Raw genomic sequence first — 19,731 nt, 5'->3', positions numbered from 1 at the left:
CATAAAGATGCTCAGGGAAATAGATTTAAGTCGAATATTCACCTGAGCATTTCAGCTGCTCAGTCCTGGATACTATAAAACTTTAAATTGTGCACAAAAAAAATAACAAAACTTTGGAGCATGACTCGTTTTTACCATATTCACGTCCAAGAATGATTGATAACAAGCTCAAGTGCTGACATTTATTCCATAATATGTCCATTGTGATTCCTTTTAACTGTTACTCTTCATTCCAGAATCACCGCTGTGCTGCTGCAGAGAGAGAATAGAAAGTAAACTTTTATCAGCAGCAGAATGCAAGCAGTTTGACAAAACAGATATGGGTCACGAGCTGCATCTGCACAATTACATTGTTAATGGCAAAGACAATGAAAATGGCAGGGAGAGAAAACAAAAGAATATCAAATAACTTGCTCGAGCTGTGTACACCTCAGTCATCACCACTCAAAAATACATCCAATGTTTTGAAATGAAGTGGGGGAGAGAGAGCTGAAAGGAAGACGAAAAAGCATCTTGAACATCAGTTTTCAGTCTAATGTTAATAATTTATGTTGTCTGTGCTTTTTATTATTATTATTTATTTATTTACTACTTTCTTTTCAGCAGCCTGCCCGCTTTTCAAAGGCATCAATGGACAGGGAAGCTGTATCAAACTTTTGAGTTTAGTTTCAAAAGGCTTTCTCCCTATTTATTTATATATTTCTTCTTCTTTACACTTGTCTTGTTGTTATTTGGTGAGGCAAACACATGAAGCTTTGATGAGAAGCAAACCTGACATGTATTCTTCTCCACTGACCCTGAGGAAATCTAAATAAATAGCTAAATATTGAATGTGAGACTTTTTTTGTAGCCTCTTCTCTCACTAAATGAATCAAATAGCCAACTAAATTCATTCATCTCTGCATCAAAAATAGGTCAAATGTCAACTAACCCGACAGCACACTATCTTACATACGGAGGTTTGCACAGGACGACTTAAGATGCACTTGACCATGACCTCACAAAAAGAGAGAAAGTCAGTATAAGATTGATTTTATTTGATGTATTTGACTTAATACCTGGCTTTAGTTTGAAAAGATGAAAAGAGAAGTTGTTTGTGTTTTTTGAATACTTGTATGTTACTGAAAACTTTGAACTCTACAGGGTCTGTGCCTACGTTGCCTATATAACAATTTTTAGAGCAACACCGAACATTTAACATCTATCTATCTATCTATCAGCGCAAAACAGTAATGAAAAGTACTGTAATCCTTAATTGTACAGGCTGTATAAAAACAGTCATTAGTTAGTCAGCATACTATTCATATTTACAGCAGCCTAAATACAAATACATTTGTCTAAGTCTATAAGTTTAATACAAGTTTAATTTAGTCAAGCTTAAATTGCCTTTAGCTGCTAATCTTCAAAGGTAGCTAGCTGCTACCGTAGGGTAACATTTCTTTTCTGCATTTAGCAACTGCTTTACTAATGTGTATAAGAGATTAAATCCCACATACATTGATGTACAATTTTATTCATCTTATGGTTAAAAAATTTTAAGATTTATCTCTAAATCATAACAATTCCACCAGAGTCAAAACAAAACAAAAAGTCTGGTGTTTCTCTAAGCTTCTCTAAGCTAGTTAGCTCTAGTTAGCTTTAGCGGCTATTTAGCCTCTGTCCTCTTTAATAGTGTGTACTTAGAAGCAATAAAACAGAGTTACAAAGCTACAACTAAGATTTTATGATTTAGGTTATTGAGATTACACACAATCACATGAATTCCAACATAGTGTCAAAAGTTTATTTTGCAAAACTAGATTAGCTGTCTGACAGCTTGTAATTAAACACAGTCACTGAAAACACAACCCAAACATCATGTCAAACAATTGTTTATTACTAATTTATGGTACAAATCAATGTGACAGACTTGAAGCTCTTTTTTTTTTTTTTTTTTTAGAAATACACAAAGTGCTGCTTAACTGACCAAACAGATATTGCTCTATAGATTAAGTACAGTTTTCAGTCTATAAAAAATGAAAACCAACCTCTGCAGGCTCTTCAGCTTTGGTCTCAAGTTCTTTGACTATTAACAAAACATCAAACCAGGTTGTCTGTGTTAGTAAAATTTCACAAATGTATTTAAAGGTGATTAACAAACCTTCCTAATTATCTTAAGAGCAACAATGACGTAATCTCCTTTCCCTCTTTTCCTTCTACACGGTCTACAGGTCTGTGAAAACTGAGGTGAACATCACAAGGAATGAAAAAGAAGGCAATACAAGAAAAAAACAAAACAAAAAAACAAACAAACCAAAAAGCAAAAACGAAGACCAGAGATTCACATGTGGCCCCCGGAAACCACTACACGAAAAAATAAAACAATCATGTGTCACATAATAAATAAAACACAAGCCTCTCCATCCACGTTGAAGGTGCAGAGTAATCATCTGTCGTCTCTTCTGACCTGCTGCTGCTTGGATGGCATTTGAACAGTGCTGAGGTAAACCTTGGATGAACTACTGTACATTTCTACTATTCAATTCTTTTATCTCAGATTTTAAAGATTGTCAACATCGTGAATCTATTTCTCTGTACAATGTGCATATCTATAGAGCTTTGGTCCAGCATTTAAAAGTTGAGCAAAGGCATTACTCATTTCTGTGTCTGCTTTTGGTTTTTGGTTTTGTTACAGCCTTAGTGGTAAAGCCTCACAACTGGTTTGCTGCTGCTTTCCTATATATTTATCTCATGGATGGTGAAGACTTACAGTCTTCCTTGGCCAAGAATTAGCCTGAAGTGAAGTATATGTTTTCTTAGAAGCAAAATAAAATGCACAAAATCTGTAGTCGTCCACGTATTGAAACATTATCATCGTTTTGCTAGAGATTAAATTTAGTTAAAATGCTTTAATATAATCAGCATGGTAATTATTATAGTATGTTTCATGAAAGGAAATACAATTCTCTAGCTGCCTTTCCCGCAAACCTCACCGAAGTCTTTCATAAAACAGACATGCCGACATTTTTCATGTTTTGTAACATTTACTGTGTCTATGTGCATTTTCCAGGCAGTGACGATAAGCACAGCAGTGCACAACAGACTGAGATAACCAACATGACATGGAAGGACATATCAAGCAGACACATGATTCTGAATAAATTGCATCAAATTTCACCTCACTTCAAATTAAGTTCACTTGTTCTGACATGTGACACTTATTCTCAGCATTCACCTTGTTATTTTCATCTTTTCCTGTGAGGGGTTTTTGTACGAGCCAAATATTTGTATTGATGCCTGAAGAGTTTTTTTCATGGAATATTGACATTTTTGATCAGGATATAACATAGAAAATTAAAAGTGGACAGTGGATAAATAATAAAATATCAGTTAACTGAAATTAACGTCATGATGACAAATAACTACAAATTCGTGATACTGGCAAGAGAAGCATTTTACTGTAGTAGAAATCAATTCAAAGGTGATAAAAAATACACATTTCCATTATAAATACTTATTATAACTGTAAACCTTCACTTTGCTGAAAAGAACAAAGAATATAAAGAAAGGAAAAAAAAAAACAATTTTTGCACATTAGAGTTGAAAGTTTCGGGTTATAAAAACAGCTGAACTGGAATGAGCTTAGTAGTTTGGTCAGTGGCAACAAACAGGCTTCAACCACACTTAACTATAGGGCATAATTAAAGGGATTTCCATGTAAAATAATGTTCTTTTCAGTGATGTTTGGGAAATTCTTATAATAACTTGTAAACATGTTTGGCCTGCCTAGTGAAATGTATCTTTGCCAAGTAAGTTTCGAGTTGAAGCATGCAGAGGGAAATTTTCTTAAAAGACATCCAAGTCTTCCAATAGATTTTCTATATTGCCGTGAGGAAAAAGTTACATTAAACACTGTTGCAGCTATTTGACATGACAGTGTTTTTTTTTTTTTATTGTTAAACTTGACCCACAGAGTAAAACACTTTAGAAAAAGGGGGAACAAAGCCATGTGCACAAATAAATAAAAAGGTAAAATCTTCCCCAGTCCTTGAGCTGTATTTATGTGTTCTTTGGCTATTGGGCTTTGGCAACAGAATGACACAGTAGCTCAAAACAAAGCTGCAGTAAACAGACACTGAAACCGCTCATTTTCATCATCATTATCATGTGACAGTCCTGACTTTACTCTCCCCCGTCCTTTATCCATAACAATCTCATGAGATTATTAATAAATACCTGTAAAAGTTGTACAAAGATACACTGTGACTGAAAATATTTGCAGATGAAACACAAATTGGAGGCAAACAACATTATTATGCAATTGTTTAACAGCAAAGGTATTTTTTTTTTTGTCCAAAAGAGAAATTTCTCAGTGTGATTTCAATTTGAAGACAGCATTTTTCTTTCTTTTTTTTTTTTTTAGATATTTACATACAAACAATGAAGGAAAACGTAAGCGAGACAAAGATAAAATGTATACTCATCCTCACACATATATCTTAGATTTGCCAGTACAAATGTAAAAATTTAGAGCACATTTACATTACAAAATTATTCTTAGTACTCAGATGCAACAGACTTTGGTAAATAGTGTTTAGATTTGGTATGATCTCTTTACTAAATCCCTCCTCGTGGGAACCAGAATTTGGGCGATAGTCTGGTCTGTAAGGCCAGAATCTAAAACTCTTTAAGAGCACACCGTATGTTTTTACATAATTCTCAGATATAATCTCTTTTTTCTTGTTTTTGGTTTCGCCAAGGTCATTTACATAACTGTGGTAATCACACTGACAACACATAGTTTTTGTTTGCAAACTCTCAACTGTCCATCCAGGTGACTTTGGAACATTTTTCAGTTCTCATTTAAAATGTAGTTCATCCACCTTTTGTTGTTTTTAATGGCTGCCACTTTTCCACTTCACTTTGTTGTCAGAGAGCTCGCTCATTTTGGGAGCTCCTCTAGAGAATCAGTGAGAGGGTCCATTGGTGCAGCCCCGCCGAGTTCGGGCTGTTTCAAACGTTTTATTGTGTTTTTCAATGCTTGCCTCTTGTTGCAGAACCAGACACGCACTACCTCCCTGTCATAGTTCAGTTTCTCAGCTATTTCTGTCATTTCCTGTCCGGAGGGGTGTGTGTTCTTCTCAAAGTGGCTGTTGAGGATCTCAAGCGCCTGCGGGGTGAAAGAGGTCCTCCGCTTGCGTTTTTTCGAAGGCTCGCTGCCGATAAACTCAGTCAGGTTCTGCATGCCGGATCGGTGGCGGGCTTCAGCCTCGGCCATCCAGCGCTCCAGAACGGGCTTAATCTTCTGGGCGCTTTTAGGGGTGATGTCCAACTTCTCAAACCTGGCAGGATATAAAAGGCCAGGGTTCAGTTTGCCTGTCAGACTGCTACCTATAGTGTTCTCTTGGGCTTCCTGTGGTAGGAAAAAGTGGCTTCTCAGGATGGTGTGTCTGGGGAGAATTGAGAAAAAAGAATCTTACTTAGGTGCCCTGCCAGAACAAGGGATAAGCTGCCTGTCTTTTGGTCTCCTCAACCAGAATGCCACAGGGACTGAGACTAATGTCCAGGTACACATCCGAGCCAAACTCCACCTGGTAACACCTCAGCTGCAGCAGCTGAATGTGGCAGGTGCCAGTTCTGTGTTAATTTTCTGGAGGAGGCTGTGGTTCTCTGTCCCAAATTGGCAATAGTGGAGCAAGGAGATATTGCCAATGGCTTAAATCAGGTCCGGCTGAACCAAAAACATATCAGACATCTAACTACATGTTGTAAAGACTGTGCTACAAAATAAAATCATCAGGCAAAACAGAAACTACTGCCAAATATCTAATTTCTTTCCAACAACAACAACAAAAATCCACTAATGCATGCAGTTAAATATGGCACCATCATTTATTTAAAAAACTTGAATTATTAATCAAAATGTACATTTAATACATTTTTCAAACTTTCCTTCATTTTCTAACAACCTCTCATTTTATATTTAACAAGGATACATTAACACGCTCTAATCCTGAAACTTCACAGCAGTGCACGAATAATTCTGACTTCACATTTTAGCAAGTCACAGTAAGAACGGACAATGGAGCTTCACCTTAAAGCCCTTCAAGTTGACAGTTCATCAGGTGCTTTTGGTGAGTGAAATGAACAGATAATGTGATTATGGATTAGATATGATGAAGATAATGTTATGTTTTGAAGAGATACCTCTCATGTCTGTAATGTCTGTACTGGTTGAAGGTTTTTGGGCAGTACTAAGAGAATATTAAGGGACAGATGAGTGGAAAGTGGAGTGCCCACATAATTCTGAAGGGGTGGAAAGATCAGGGGGATCTGCTTCCTACAAACCTGTGCTGTGGGGTTTAGCTTATTATACAGTTTAAGGACACAATATGTAACATTTTTACATCTCTGCTATCGCAACACTTACTCCACTATATGAATTTGGAGTATCGCCCTCTTGCGAGTCTCAGCTTTACAGCAAGGTGTAGTATGACATTAACTCGGTAATCTCATAATACATCCATGGGATTTCTTAGCAGAAAGATAGATGTGGCAAGAAGGAAAAGTGTTTAAATCCTGCTTATTAGGGATTTACATTGTTTTTATTTAAACAATTAATAATATATAAGCAAATAGTTGATTTTTAACAAAACCCCATAATATTAACACTCATTTTTGATAACTACGTCTGATGTAAAGACAGCAGAGAGGTAGTGCAGAAGGAAGCTTTGCTCTCTGTGGAGCAAACAATGCACACAAGACATTTTTAATGGTGAGCTGAGCTGCTGCAGACAACATCGGTGAGGGCAAGACACCCATGCATGCATGAACTTCCTCTGTGTCTACACCTGGCTGGTGCATTCCTGCTTGTCGACAGGCGGTATTATTTATAACCCCGTCCTCCTAAACAGCAGAATGAGGAGGACTCTATACTGCGGGGAATACATTAGTAGATATGAAGAGTCACCAGAGACAGGACATTTCATGGATCAACAGGAACCACAGATACTAAAATGAATTGAGAGCTGCTCAGCTGGGGTATGCACTCCCTCCTCTAGTGCATCAGCATGAGGGAAAATGGCTCTGAATGCACCTCCAGCCTCAGTGGCTCCTCTTAAAAGTACCTTGGGAGCTCTGCTTAGACATGTTGTATGTTTGACCTGAGTTACAGTTTGCCTCAGGGTTTACAGTCATGAACTAGAGTTTTAAGTGACCCAGAGAGACCTATTTGAGAGTTAAGATAAGGGCTAGATGATGTGATCTAAGGACTCACCTTAACTTACTGTAGTTTCAAATTAATGTGTATAGGGTGTGTTACCCATTGTCTGTTAATCCCTTTTACAGTTTAAGTGTATCCAGATTACTTTGAAATAGCTTTTAATATGAATTGTGCTATATGAATCACTTTGTGATAAGAATTACCCTTAAAAAGTATGTAAACCTACTGCAGTTTTCATACATAAGTGCATATACCCGTGTGCCAGGTGTGTTTATGTTGTTGAGGTGTGACGTAAAATACTGATCTGTATTAGGTAGAGAAGTGTCTCTAGCCCAAATTATTTCTATATAGTACCTGAAAGGGGGATCAATAAAACATGTAAGAGATAAATCAAAAGCACGACAACCGATATGTATCTCAAAATCTGACTCAGTTAAATAAAAGTAAAATAAACATAGATTTTTGGAGATGTAAGTTTATCATTTTAATGAAGTATCAGCAGTGTGATTAAACAGAATTATTAATTATAACATTAATAATTAATATATGGAATTATTCATATTATCCATCATAAATTGTGTAATAAAATTGAATAAAAAGAATGGTTTTGATTTCAATCGGATTATTTCCTTATGGATATTTCTGATTTTATATCAGCTAAAAAAAAGTCAAAAGTCAAGCCAGAAGAGGACAGACTGGCAGATCATTGTTCTGATGATGCCCCCTATGTAATGTCCGTGCCTGTTTAGATAAAGCAATAAAGTGCCAGGAAACATACTGAGCAATGTAAGCAGACAAGATGGAAGCATCTGTCAGTGTCTGTTCACTGTCAGGGTTCAGAGCCGGAGCCCCAGAGCTACTGTGACGTCCCGTTTCTCCTCAAACTTCATGTCTGTGTTGATGTTAACTAAAGTAAAGCATGTGAAGTTTGCTTCTCTACTTAAAACATTAGGATGTCATGTTGTATGTCATACAAACAAAAAAATTGTCTTAACAGCACGAACAACAGCCCACAGAGTGTTTATTTTTCAAGCTAATGGCTTTTAATGTATGTTATAAATATTTGAATTATGCCTGGCTTTAAATATTTCATGTGCGATTTTAGGACTTTAAACATTAGTCGGACACGGCCGGGCCTCATAGGAACCTTGGCTCCTGTGCTGTTTCACATTTGATCGGCTGTTTGATGTTGATGTGTGGACATTTTTAAAAGTGCATGACAGCGGAGTGTCACATAAACAGTTCAGGTCATCAGCAAAACACGTGCACTGCAAATGGACATTAAAATTAATACAGGAGTAGGCATGTAAATTTTACTGCAGAAGGATGGAAATACAAAACTACATCTGGTAACTCAAATACGTTTCATTTACTTTTAGCTTGTACGTTGCAGAATTAATGATTATACATCTTATTTCACCTAAAAAAATTCTCTTTATACATGATGTGGCCCAATTATTTCACTTTAAGGGGAAATGTAAGTCATTTGGTGTCTTCATGCAAACTGTTAGTCAAGTGGAACAACAGGAGGGCTGAACACTGATCGTCCGATTGTGTCATGAATATATAATGCACCATTTATGGCTAAACTGTCCTCGTGGCAGCAGTAAAACATGGCGAACTCATTAACCGATCATCACTGTCAAGCTCTCATGTGTTCATGCGGAGCAAACGGCATTGGGCCTTAGTAATTATTAAATGCTTTAAGTGCTTGGTGTAATACTTGTGTATGTATTTTGCATAAATAACGCGTGGCTGTCATGTTAGTGGGTGAGAGGGATGGAAGAGGAAGACAGCTAAATACAGACATGAGAGCTTTTGTTTGTCAGGGTGGTGGGAGTCAATTATGCATTTTAATATCTTAATAATGTCTGTAAAAACATGAAATGAAAAATTTATGGCAGTTACTGTATGAGCACCAGACAACTCTTTGAGGCTGCGTGACTTCATCTGCTTTCATGTGACATAAGGATGTCTTGGAGAAATAATGAACCATTTATCGTCCCCTTTGTTTTGTCCTTACCTGCAGATGGCAGACTGACTGTACGCCGGCCCCTCGGCTGCGCTGAGTGCCTGGCCCACCTGAGTCTGTGTCAGGCCCAGGGAAAGCCGGCGGATCTTGAATGCTTTGGCGAATTCACGAATCTCCTCCAGGTTGACCCCATCCACCTCACTGGGGGCGGTCTGTGGGTCTACAATGCAACAAACAAATCTCATTTTATTAGCCCTCTGCTCCTCTGTCGCTTACCAACATTTTCCAGAGTGAATGAAGCAAATGTCCTGCGATATGTGATCATGATGGTCTATGAACAACTTTAAAAAATATTCCTGCTCTGGGTCAGAACTTATTATTTCTATTTGCCCTTCTGCTGTAAACTACATGTATCTGAGAGATGTTTTGAAGAATAAATTCATCTGAGGTGTGAATACAGGCAATGGCTTTATCTCGCCAGTGCAAACCTTTAATGTCACATACAAAATCATAAAGACCAATCACATGACACAGAGCTTGTTAATTCAATGGACCTTGACCTTTAGAATTAAAGAATGTATGAATACATTATTTCATCCATCTGACCTGTTCTCAAGACCGTTCAGGCCTTTAACCAGCGGCAAGTCTTATACACAAACAATTCTCTGCTCCAGGCTTCAGAATACCCTCTTTATACAAAGAAATGCTGCCTGTGAATCTGCGCATTTGAGCAGAGCTGAAAAACTTCACTGAAGCATTTTGAAATATTTCCCCGCTAATAAAAAGTGATTTCACATTGTACATCAATGTCAGGTGCCCTGGCATCCTGCTTACTAAAGCAAAGTTTGTGCCTCTGAATTATTCATCTTGGTCATTATCAATGAATTATTAAAGGAATCCTCCAAGCGTATTTAAGCAAAAATCTATGGGGCTGCCATCTCGTTGTGCCTCATAAGTGACGTGTAGCGTATGCGGCGTGCTCCAGACGTGTGAACACTTGGAAGATGAGGGACTAGAGACTCCGAGCTGACGGAAATGGGAGGGATGAGCACTCACAGCTTCGGGTCCCATCATCTCCACATTGATGAGCATCTCTTCATCATTCCCAGTGGAGGCGATTTACTTAGTGGTTTGAAAGACTAATGGCAGTCTGGAGCAGCACTTCTTCTGGTGTAGTCGCTCGATCCATATTCTTCTCTAGACATTAAGTAATTGGTGATTTAAGATTGAAACCCCTTCTAAATTATTTTTGCAGGAGTAAAGCTTTCAGAAAACAAACATCATACTACATAAAAGGTCTTAAAAGCCATTTTAGAAAACATTAAAACAATGTAAACACTTTATTGGCCTTCAAAAGCAGATTTTCTTCACACCAATAATAAACTAAAAAGCTTAATAAGAACAACAAGTTAAACACTCAATTTATTTGCTATTTATTTTGCTAAGAAAGCAGAGAAAAAAAATCTGTCACTTCAAAAATTACAGGCTGCCCGCACATCATTATCTGCCAGTATTCTATGGCAAAGAAGACTAGGTTTTCTCATTTGTCTTTCCTATTTTTATTAAATCATAAGGAAGTGGGTTCGGACGGCTCTGCTGTGGCTCAACAACAACTGATGTTAATGCTTTTGTATCTGGAATAGATTGAAAGTAGGTCAACAGGCCTTTGCTTTCAAATCTGGTATGAATATGTGTTCATAGGCTTGATTTGCCACATTGTGAATAATGTCAATATCCAAGATAATATGTGAGGGTGGGTACTTGTCAACAGTATGGCAGGTCTCAAGGTAAAAACAGCATCGTCTAACTCTGAAATCACGTTTTACACAACAGACTTGTAAGCTACTGTTACTTTTTCAGGAAGAAGTGGGGTTGGATCACCTTCCAACTGGTGGAAGAAATTTCCTTAAAATGAATATAACTGAGGCAAATACCAAGGTAAAAACAAACAATATGTAGGGGTTTGCTTGTAGTCATGAATCTAAAGAGATTTTTTTGTCTGCATGTTGATTTGCCACAGTTTTTACGCTGGATGCCCTTCCTGATTCAACCCTCCCCAATTTCTACCGGGCTTCAGACCGACACTGCGCAGCTGAGGATGAGAAAGGGCTGTTGGGGGTTAAGTGTCTTGCGCAGGGACACTTCTACACATGGTTGGGAAGAGCGGGGCGTGAATCTCTGACCCTATGGTCGGTAGGCGGCTACTCTACCAACTGAGCCCCCGCCGCCCCTCTCACGAACATAGAGTATGACCTCCTAAATCTACAGCTCAGATTCTCACATGTTAAAAGTGAGTTAAGGGTCACGAATTGCCTTGGTTTTACTGATAAGGCCGTTTGCAGTCACAGCAGACAGGTGTGGTTAGTTAGACAAGCTACTGAACACAGTAAAGCATTTAGGAGCTAAACATAAGAATAATTCCGTTAAAGGTGGACAACAAAAAACAGAGCTGATTGACATTGACGTGAATGTTGGACTTACATTTACGTCAACATTCATCACTCATCATTTCAACTCAAGGGGTGATGGTATGTCGGTTTCTTCAAAGCTTGTGTGAATGCAAAATTCAAGTATGAAGTGAAAACTCTACAGACTGATTTTCCTCTGTGGCAGAAAAGTGAGCCAGACCACTGATGTCTGGCACATGTGATCACCAGTTGTTAACATGTTTAGTTCTGTATCCAGACAGGATATAGATTGTGGATTATTACCAGGTGTAAATGACATACTATTAACATGCCAGTGCAGCTGCGTGTTGGGCTTAGAGGGTGTAATTATTACTAAAACATATGCTTCTGTAAAACAAAACACACACACATCAGTTGACTTTCTCTAGCTAAAGAAGAGTCTAAATAAAAACAAGCCTGATACTAAATATTGCTGACATTCATCTTTCTGGTTGACATTTTTTCCTCTGATTATTTTAAACAAAAGTAAAAGACCTTCTCAGCTTTTTAATCTGTTTCTGGCACTTTGTTTGTGGCCAGCGGATGCAATGACATTTCATTGTCTCTCCTCTGCAGACAACTCTGATTCTGTCATGGGATTTTTCTTTGTGTTTGTTTGCTTTAAGTGATATTGAGAGGAAGCGATATGGCTCGTACTCAGCATAAACCATTAATTCTATTTACAAGGGCTGAGCCACATGATTTTGTGCAGACTCCAAAATGGTTTATAAGATATTTTTTGAGCTACAAGTAAACATAAACGAAACACAATGTCTACAACAAGTTGATCAATGGCAACTTGTGTTTTATTAAATTCAGCAGCATTGTAGCTGCCTTTGAAATGAGTTTACATGGAGTTTAAGGGAATTGACTCTGACAAATGAAATTTATCTGAATAAAACAGAGTTTTTTTAAAGCAGTAGCTGCATGCTGACAGGCTGTGGCCCAGTGATTTATAAGGCTCTGCCAAAGGCCCACGCATTGGAAGAATGAAACTTATGTTCATTAAACGTAACATACGCCACTTTAGATCGTCTAATAAACCAAAGAAATGACAGTCAGGAAAAGTTAAACAATCAAAGGGGGCGGGGATCAGTCAAAAGCTGTCTACACTGAGAGTAATGTAGGTTCTGAGTCTGCCATTTTGGATCTCCAGCCGATGGTGATAAAGGAACTGTTCACCCAAATTACAAAAAAGACATTTAGTCTGATATTAACCAACCAGAAAGGTTTTATTTTGGGGTTTATTGTCATTTATTTTATCAGTCTCTTATCAATAGTTTTTCCTAAATGTCATACATATAATACATGTAATAGTGATTTTTTTTGTGGTGCTTAAAACATTGCGACACAGTGATGCAGTGGTAATCCTGTCTCCTCAAAGCACAAAGGCTCTGAACCATTTTTTTTTCAGCTAACTATGAACTTAATACAAGCGAAAACTGACAGCACAGTATTTTTTTATTTGTATTAATTTTATAACATTTCTAAATTTCAGTTTTCACTTTGTTATTGTGGGTTACTGAGTGTAGACTAATGAGAAGAAAATGGGATTATATAGGAAATGGGTAAATAGACTCTATATTAGTTTTGTATTAGATGAAAGGTTTGAGTATGATCTACATTTTTCCTATTGTCAGCAAATATTGGGAAAAGACAAGATATTGCATCGTTGACCATATGTACCCGTACAGCTCCACTGCTGTGCCAACAAATACATTATTGATACACACTGTTGCACTGTTTGACATGTTTCCTAAATCCCCTGAACATAGTGGATGTAGTTTGTTTTAATTCAATCCTATATACATCCTCCCTCTGCTGTAAAATACTCACCAGACTACCAAGTGTCTTCTCATTGGATTGGCCACAGTAACAAAAGTTTATAAGTACTTTCAGCCCGATCCTTTGAAAAAATAAAACTATGAGGAGATGAAAATTTTTAGGAGTAGATTTTCCATTTCTGTGTGTGTTAGACTCATGAGAAAAATAGTAAAGATAGGGTTCTTTATTCCATGTGTTTTAAGGCATGTTTTGTTTTTGTGAGCTGTGTCGGACACTTACTGCTGACCAGCTGCCCCACGCTGAGAGCGGAGGAAGAAGAGGAGGTGGAGGAGGAGGAAGAGGCCTGGTGAAGAGGACTCTGTCTGTGGGGCATGTGGAGTAGGTTGGGCTGAGACGATGCAGGGCCTGTCTGACCCTGCTGAGCCTGAGGCAGCTGGACATACAAGCACACGCAAACACAAACACACAGCTGATAAAATGTATTGACACGGTGCAGTACATGAAAATATCCAATATTCTCTCTGCCCATCATTATAATAATCATCATTACAGCAATCATGTCATTAGAGGGATTAACTACTGTACAATATTAAATCTAATCAACCAATCAACACTTATTAAATTATCCACTTAGAAACTCGATATAATAAGATTTACCTTGTACCTAATGATGAATAAACATTAATTACTGACTGCAGCCTTTTGACTGAGGTAATACAGCGTCAATAGTCTGCTCAACAGACTACAGCAGTAATATACTATAGCCGGAGTGTAAAAGAGTTCAGAAGGAACTACATGCTTGTTCAGGAGTTCCACTGCCTCTATGAGCTTCATAAACACATCTCTGCAGAGATCAACTCAGTAAAAGAAATACAAAAAAAGAAGAAAACTATTCATGACTATTATAGTCTCCTCTCTCATCATCAGGCTTGTGAGGATGCTAATAATGGCAGCCTGAATCAGAAATAAAAAAATGTGGACACAGCAATCCCTATATCAAACATAATTCATGATCCACAAGCTGGTGCGCTGATGGCGAGCAAACAATGTATTTTCATGTTTTATGCACATTTGAATTGCTTTTACAAGATCAAGATGGTACGTCTTCACTCCTAAAGCGAAAAGCTGTCTCTGCCATAAGCTGGCCCGGCTTCTCTTCTCTGTCTTTGCTATTAATTATTTTCTCTGTGGCATGTGTTTGTTTGGATGGTGGGGGGTGTCAACAGCGATGCACACACTGTCAGGACTGTTGACAGGCTTGGAGAATTATCTAGCTTCACTGGAAATATTCTAGACTGCCGGCTCTGACAACCGTAAATTATACCCGTGGAACAATGTGTACATGCAGGCTTTGAAGTGGAGACAAAAGCATAAACATTATTACAAATGCATTAATTCATTCAAGAGTATGATCTGGTGTTTCGGGGAGCCACAATTAGGTGTCCATCTGCTGAGAGGTCATCCATTCAGCCCATTTGTACACAGCTTCAATGTGAACTTTTACCCTGTAATTCTGCGCTGACATTGTCATTATCAAGTCAATAACATCATCACCACCATGTGCATGTATCTGGCTCCACACTTGTGCTCTATATGGATCCATAAATTGGGGGGAATGAATATTTGAAGTTTGACTTTCTACACTTATTTGCACAGTATTTGTGCAAATGTAGTGTGCAAAGAAAGAACTTGTGTGTTTTATGTTTCTTCCTTTGAATCAAAACAAAATACTTCTCGTTCAGGTCAGAAAGGACAAATCATAGGTCTGGAGAGTGTGATTGAGGAAGCAGAGAGAGTGAAACGGAAAAGGTGGAGAACAGAGGCTGGAGTTTTAGGTGGGGTGATGAAAAGTGTTGTTTTTTTGTTTTTTTTGGTTTATGCTCCGCAGGGGTGCAGCAGGCTCTGAGACTGTGTCTGAGAGGTTGGCTGACAAGTGCCTTCCAAACATGCACAGGCGCACACAGAAACATGCAAACACGCACACACACACACACACACACACACACACACAGACGTGAACAATTGCACCAGTAGTTTTCAAGCGAACTGGTGCAAATGAGCGTTATGAGTGTTGAAGCAGCAAAAATATGAGGTGTTTAGCATAAAACAGAGCTCACTACCAGTGGGGGAATATTACTTTCAGGCATAAACACACAAGCTCTAGCACAAATCCACTAGGTGTTGCTCATTCAACAGTTTTAAAATCAGCTCTTGATCATTCTTGGACCATCAGTTTCACTATATAAGAAGCTGCTCTACAAAATATCTTCCTTTAAACGTTTGTGTTGTGCATCAGTGTACTGTATATGTTACCTGCTGTCCAGGCTTGATTGGGGACAGCGTGATTCCCTGGGTGTTGATGACAGGCAGGATCTGATTGCCGATCACCGTGGCGATGATCTGGCCTTGAGCGTTAGTCAGAAGCTGAGGTGTAATTGGCTGTACCTGCAGTGCTGGGTTGCCACCCCCTGATTGGCTGGAGGGCCCTGCAGAGTTGGGCATCAGTGGGATTGTTCCAATTATCTACAAAGGGGGTAGAGAGGAGACAAAATCAGCTGGGCAGTTTTAAGTAGAAGAAGGAGCAGAGAGGGTAAACGCTACTGGAGGTATCAGGCTTAATGATCTCCGTCGCTGTGAATTTTATTTATTTATTTTGGGTTTTTTTTGTGGAGAGATCTATGCATAAGCTCGTCGTTTTGCTGTGTTGTGATGATAATCAGAGCGCTGGGCTTTTGAGCTGCTCTGTGTGTGATTTGGAAACATGCACAAGTGTCCACTGATCATCTGTCACTGAGGTGGTTTTACAGGCTAGAGCAAGTGAAGCCAAAGCAGACTGCTGGGAGCGTACTGCAAAGGTCAGCGCTGAATACCTGTGTGTGTGATGGTGCACACCACTGACTGTATTATCCATCATGAGTGTGTGTGTGTATGTGTGTGTGTCCAAGTGTGTTTGTGCTTAAGTGTCTTTGTCTGTCTCTGGTAAGAAGGAGTGCGGCTGCTGAGAGAAAGAGACCCCCATTTCACCCTCTCTCTTACACACAGGCAGAAAGGAAGAAGTGGAAAGATAGAGCACGAAAAAAAAAAAACAATAAGAGGGAGAAAAGAGGGGCATCAGAGAGTGAGACAGGACCCTGTGTTTCTAATTCAACTCTCAGGGTCCCAGGGGTACTTCACCCCTCCTCCACCTCCCTCCATCCCCTGCTCTCCTCTCCTCTGTGGCTGTAATCAGGAAGGGCAGATCAAAGGGGGCGGCAGAGTGTCACTGCAGCGTTTTAGCTCTCAGAGCTGCCAGAGTGTGGCCAAGAGTGGCGCTTTAGGGGGGACTTAGCGCCTCTTCACCATGATGAAGGTTAATGTCATCTGGGGACTGGTTCTGGGCAGCTCCCGAGCAGTCGTTGCCCCAAAGCCTGCCCTCCTGCTGACAGTGCTCCTCCACCAAGCCTCATTACACCAGAGAGCAGCTCAACACAGATGAGACGGGCATCATTCTAAATTCTGTTATTTGGCAACTGGGCAAAGAACTAGTTTTGCTAAAATTGCACTGTCTTGGTCTCCTCTTCTTTTAGCTTTACACTTCAGACCAACACAAAACTACAAACAGCTTTCGCATAACATTAACTGGGTCCTTTCTGGCTCTCTACTCTCTATTGCCACAACTGCTGATGTGTTTCACCACATGGTCCGCCTCCCCCTCCCCTCTCCCCCGTCTCTTTGACATAATAGGGAGGGATCAGTGAGAGAAAGGTGGGCCGACAATCTGTAATTCATCCCTGCCACGGCTCATTTGCTTACGTTGCTTCGCATTAGGGGAGAGATAATTTATCTCTCTCTCTGCGGCGGCTTTACAAATTCCCTGTAATGCTCTCCTGCCACTTAGCATATTTTATTGCCCTGCCTGACGCTCGTGTCTCCCGAGTCCCACTGATCCCGCTTTGCATGCCACAGTGGCGGGGAACTTGTTCCGCTCAATTATTCATCGTCATTGGACTAAGTGGTTGTTCTATAAGCATAATAAAAGAGCGGGCAACTGACAGCTTAGCTCTCGTCCCTGACTCACCATGTAATGCTTCTCCGTAGCACTAGCTCAAGCTGATGTTTTGTGGCAGTGTCACCGAGCTCTTTTCACGTCAGAAGGGTAAAATTCTTAGTTAATTCAATGTTGCTGAAAGTTATGGGCAGATGGAAAATCTTTATTATACAATATCTAAAACCAAATCTCATACATAAAAATTGTTCCTGAGTTTTTATTACAGCACAGTTAAGATTTTTAGCCATGCTCAGGCCCTCTCATTCATGTTAAATTGGGAGGCGAACACTATTAGAAGCAGCTCTTGATATAGTCCAGTACGGCTTATACCCCCTTCTATTACCTCAATGAAAGGCCTATAGTAGAATTATCGCCTTTCTGATAGTATCAACTTAAACATTTTTGAATTTATGATGAATTTGCCACTTTGTAAAAGTAGAAAACTTAGCAGAGCTGCTGAAACAGGTTACATTAGATTGTACAGGTGGATCTAATAACGTTGCTCCTGGAAATATTTCTTACATTACTCTTACGTTAGTTATTAGTCTTATGCAAGGTTTACTGATATTTGGAGCACTCTAGCATATTTTGTCAAAAAAACATGTTTGCATTCTCTAAACTAAAATTTGTTTAGTATTTGACCTTGGTACTTCATTTTTTGTCTCTGATAAAATCCAGAGCTTGAAATAATTACATGATTTTATAGCGGCTCTACAAAATATTACTGACACAAAAGTGCATAGCACATAGCAGCCTAATGTTAAAATATACCACACTTTGCAATTAATTCCTAATGTTTTTATTAGGAATAAACTGTATATCAGCAAACTGCTCTGCTCAGGTTTTGTGAGTATGGGCTTCCAAAACTCCTGAGGGTGTCTTAAGGTGCAATTTGATTGCAAATCCTTTTTATAAACAAACTGCCTTCAGAACTTTCTTTCACTACTGGTCCCTGACTTTTTTTTTTGCCTTTATTTGGTTTCCTGTGTTTGCTTGCTTCACACTCCAGTTCATGTGGCATGTAAGTATCGTGCCCCTCTCCACCCAGCAGAACTCATTAAGATTATGCTGCTCTTGTTTCCACAGAAATGTCATCTCATCTCTCCAGCCAGGGCAATCTGTGTCTTTAGCCATGGTCGCCAGGCAATATCTCTGCCCATTTTCTCTCCTCCACTGTTCATGCGGTGAATTCAGACCAGAGAGGAAAAAATGTTTGGGAAGTTTTTTCAACACACAAGTGGAAAAAGCTTCAGTATTCAGACCAAACAGCCTAAAATAGTTGACTTATAATGGAACACTGGACACAGACACACAACAATTTTCCCAGCTGATTCACAAGCCTTTGTTTCTATAGGACAAAATGCAGGTTTTTGCAGCAGCGATAAGTTAATTGACAGAAATCATTCAACAACCCTGAGTAGGAATTAATCACCTAAATAATCTATTAATCAAATATTTGTAACGTAAGCTCCAACAAAGCACCTCTTTGAGAATATGTTTCTTTACTGTTTCATATTTTTACATTAAGAGCTTTGATGGAATAAACTACCAATGTAGGCATTGATAGATTAATTAATATTGAAAATAATCAATAGGGGCAGCCATACAGTCGATTTATAACTACAAGGTCGATAGTCGTTTACACTGTGGTTGCACTTGATCTAAGGCCTGGAAGCTCTCATCAATACAGGGGCACTCATGTGTTGTGGTTCAGCTTCACCAACTTTAAAGCCTAATTTACGTTGTAGGTTAGCAGCACATGTGTTCCTTACCTGTTATTCTCACCAAAGGCGGAGCATGCTGGGTGTAAAATCCAGGAAATTTCATGCATAAAACGCTGTCACCAGGGCTAACTGAACTGGGAACATTTCAGGGGAGTGTATACCATTCAGAACGTATAACACACTGCATGAAAAGCGCTTAATTTTCACCTCAGTTTTAACACACAGGCTAAAATGCAGGAAAGGTAAGAATGTGTAATAAACAGATTATGTTCCCAAAAATGCCACAGATTCATAAAGGTAAAAAAAATAATCAGGAGGGAGAGCGACAACAGTATTCTGGCTTTTATCCACAGCCTTAATCACTGTTGTAGAAGCAGTCGGGATAAAAGAGCCTCATTGATTCTCCTTGGAGAATAAAAAGTCTGGGACCAATATAATTAAGGTTTAAAAACATATTGAACTCCAAATGTCCATCAAACCAGGCACTTTTCAAGGTCCCCAGAGCTCTTGCTTATGAAAAGGTCTTTTAACAGAGTTGTAGAGGAAATTAGGCGATCAAAGGCAGTAGACCATGT

General features: G+C 39.0%; 1 protein-coding gene across 1 annotated transcript in view; it reads right to left on the bottom strand.

The window, feature by feature from the left end:
• Positions 1 to 1,894: 1,894 nt before the first annotated feature.
• The window catches only part of pou6f2 (POU class 6 homeobox 2), a 69,289-nt gene continuing 51,452 nt past the window's right edge, over positions 1,895 to 19,731 (bottom strand). Inside the window, exons 8-11 of the mRNA XM_067485684.1 lie at positions 15,719 to 15,928; positions 13,685 to 13,838; positions 9,225 to 9,393; positions 1,895 to 5,429 (exon numbers count right to left, since the gene is read on the bottom strand). Coding sequence (XP_067341785.1) covers positions 4,922 to 5,429; positions 9,225 to 9,393; positions 13,685 to 13,838; positions 15,719 to 15,928 — 1,041 coding nt within the window. The 3' untranslated portion in view covers positions 1,895 to 4,921. The remainder of the gene's footprint in view (positions 5,430 to 9,224; positions 9,394 to 13,684; positions 13,839 to 15,718; positions 15,929 to 19,731) is intronic.

The sequence above is a fragment of the Channa argus genome, chromosome 19 (assembly GCF_033026475.1).
Source record: "Channa argus isolate prfri chromosome 19, Channa argus male v1.0, whole genome shotgun sequence".
Lineage (NCBI taxonomy): Eukaryota > Metazoa > Chordata > Actinopteri > Anabantiformes > Channidae > Channa > Channa argus.
This window is presented reverse-complemented; position numbering and strand designations above follow the sequence as displayed.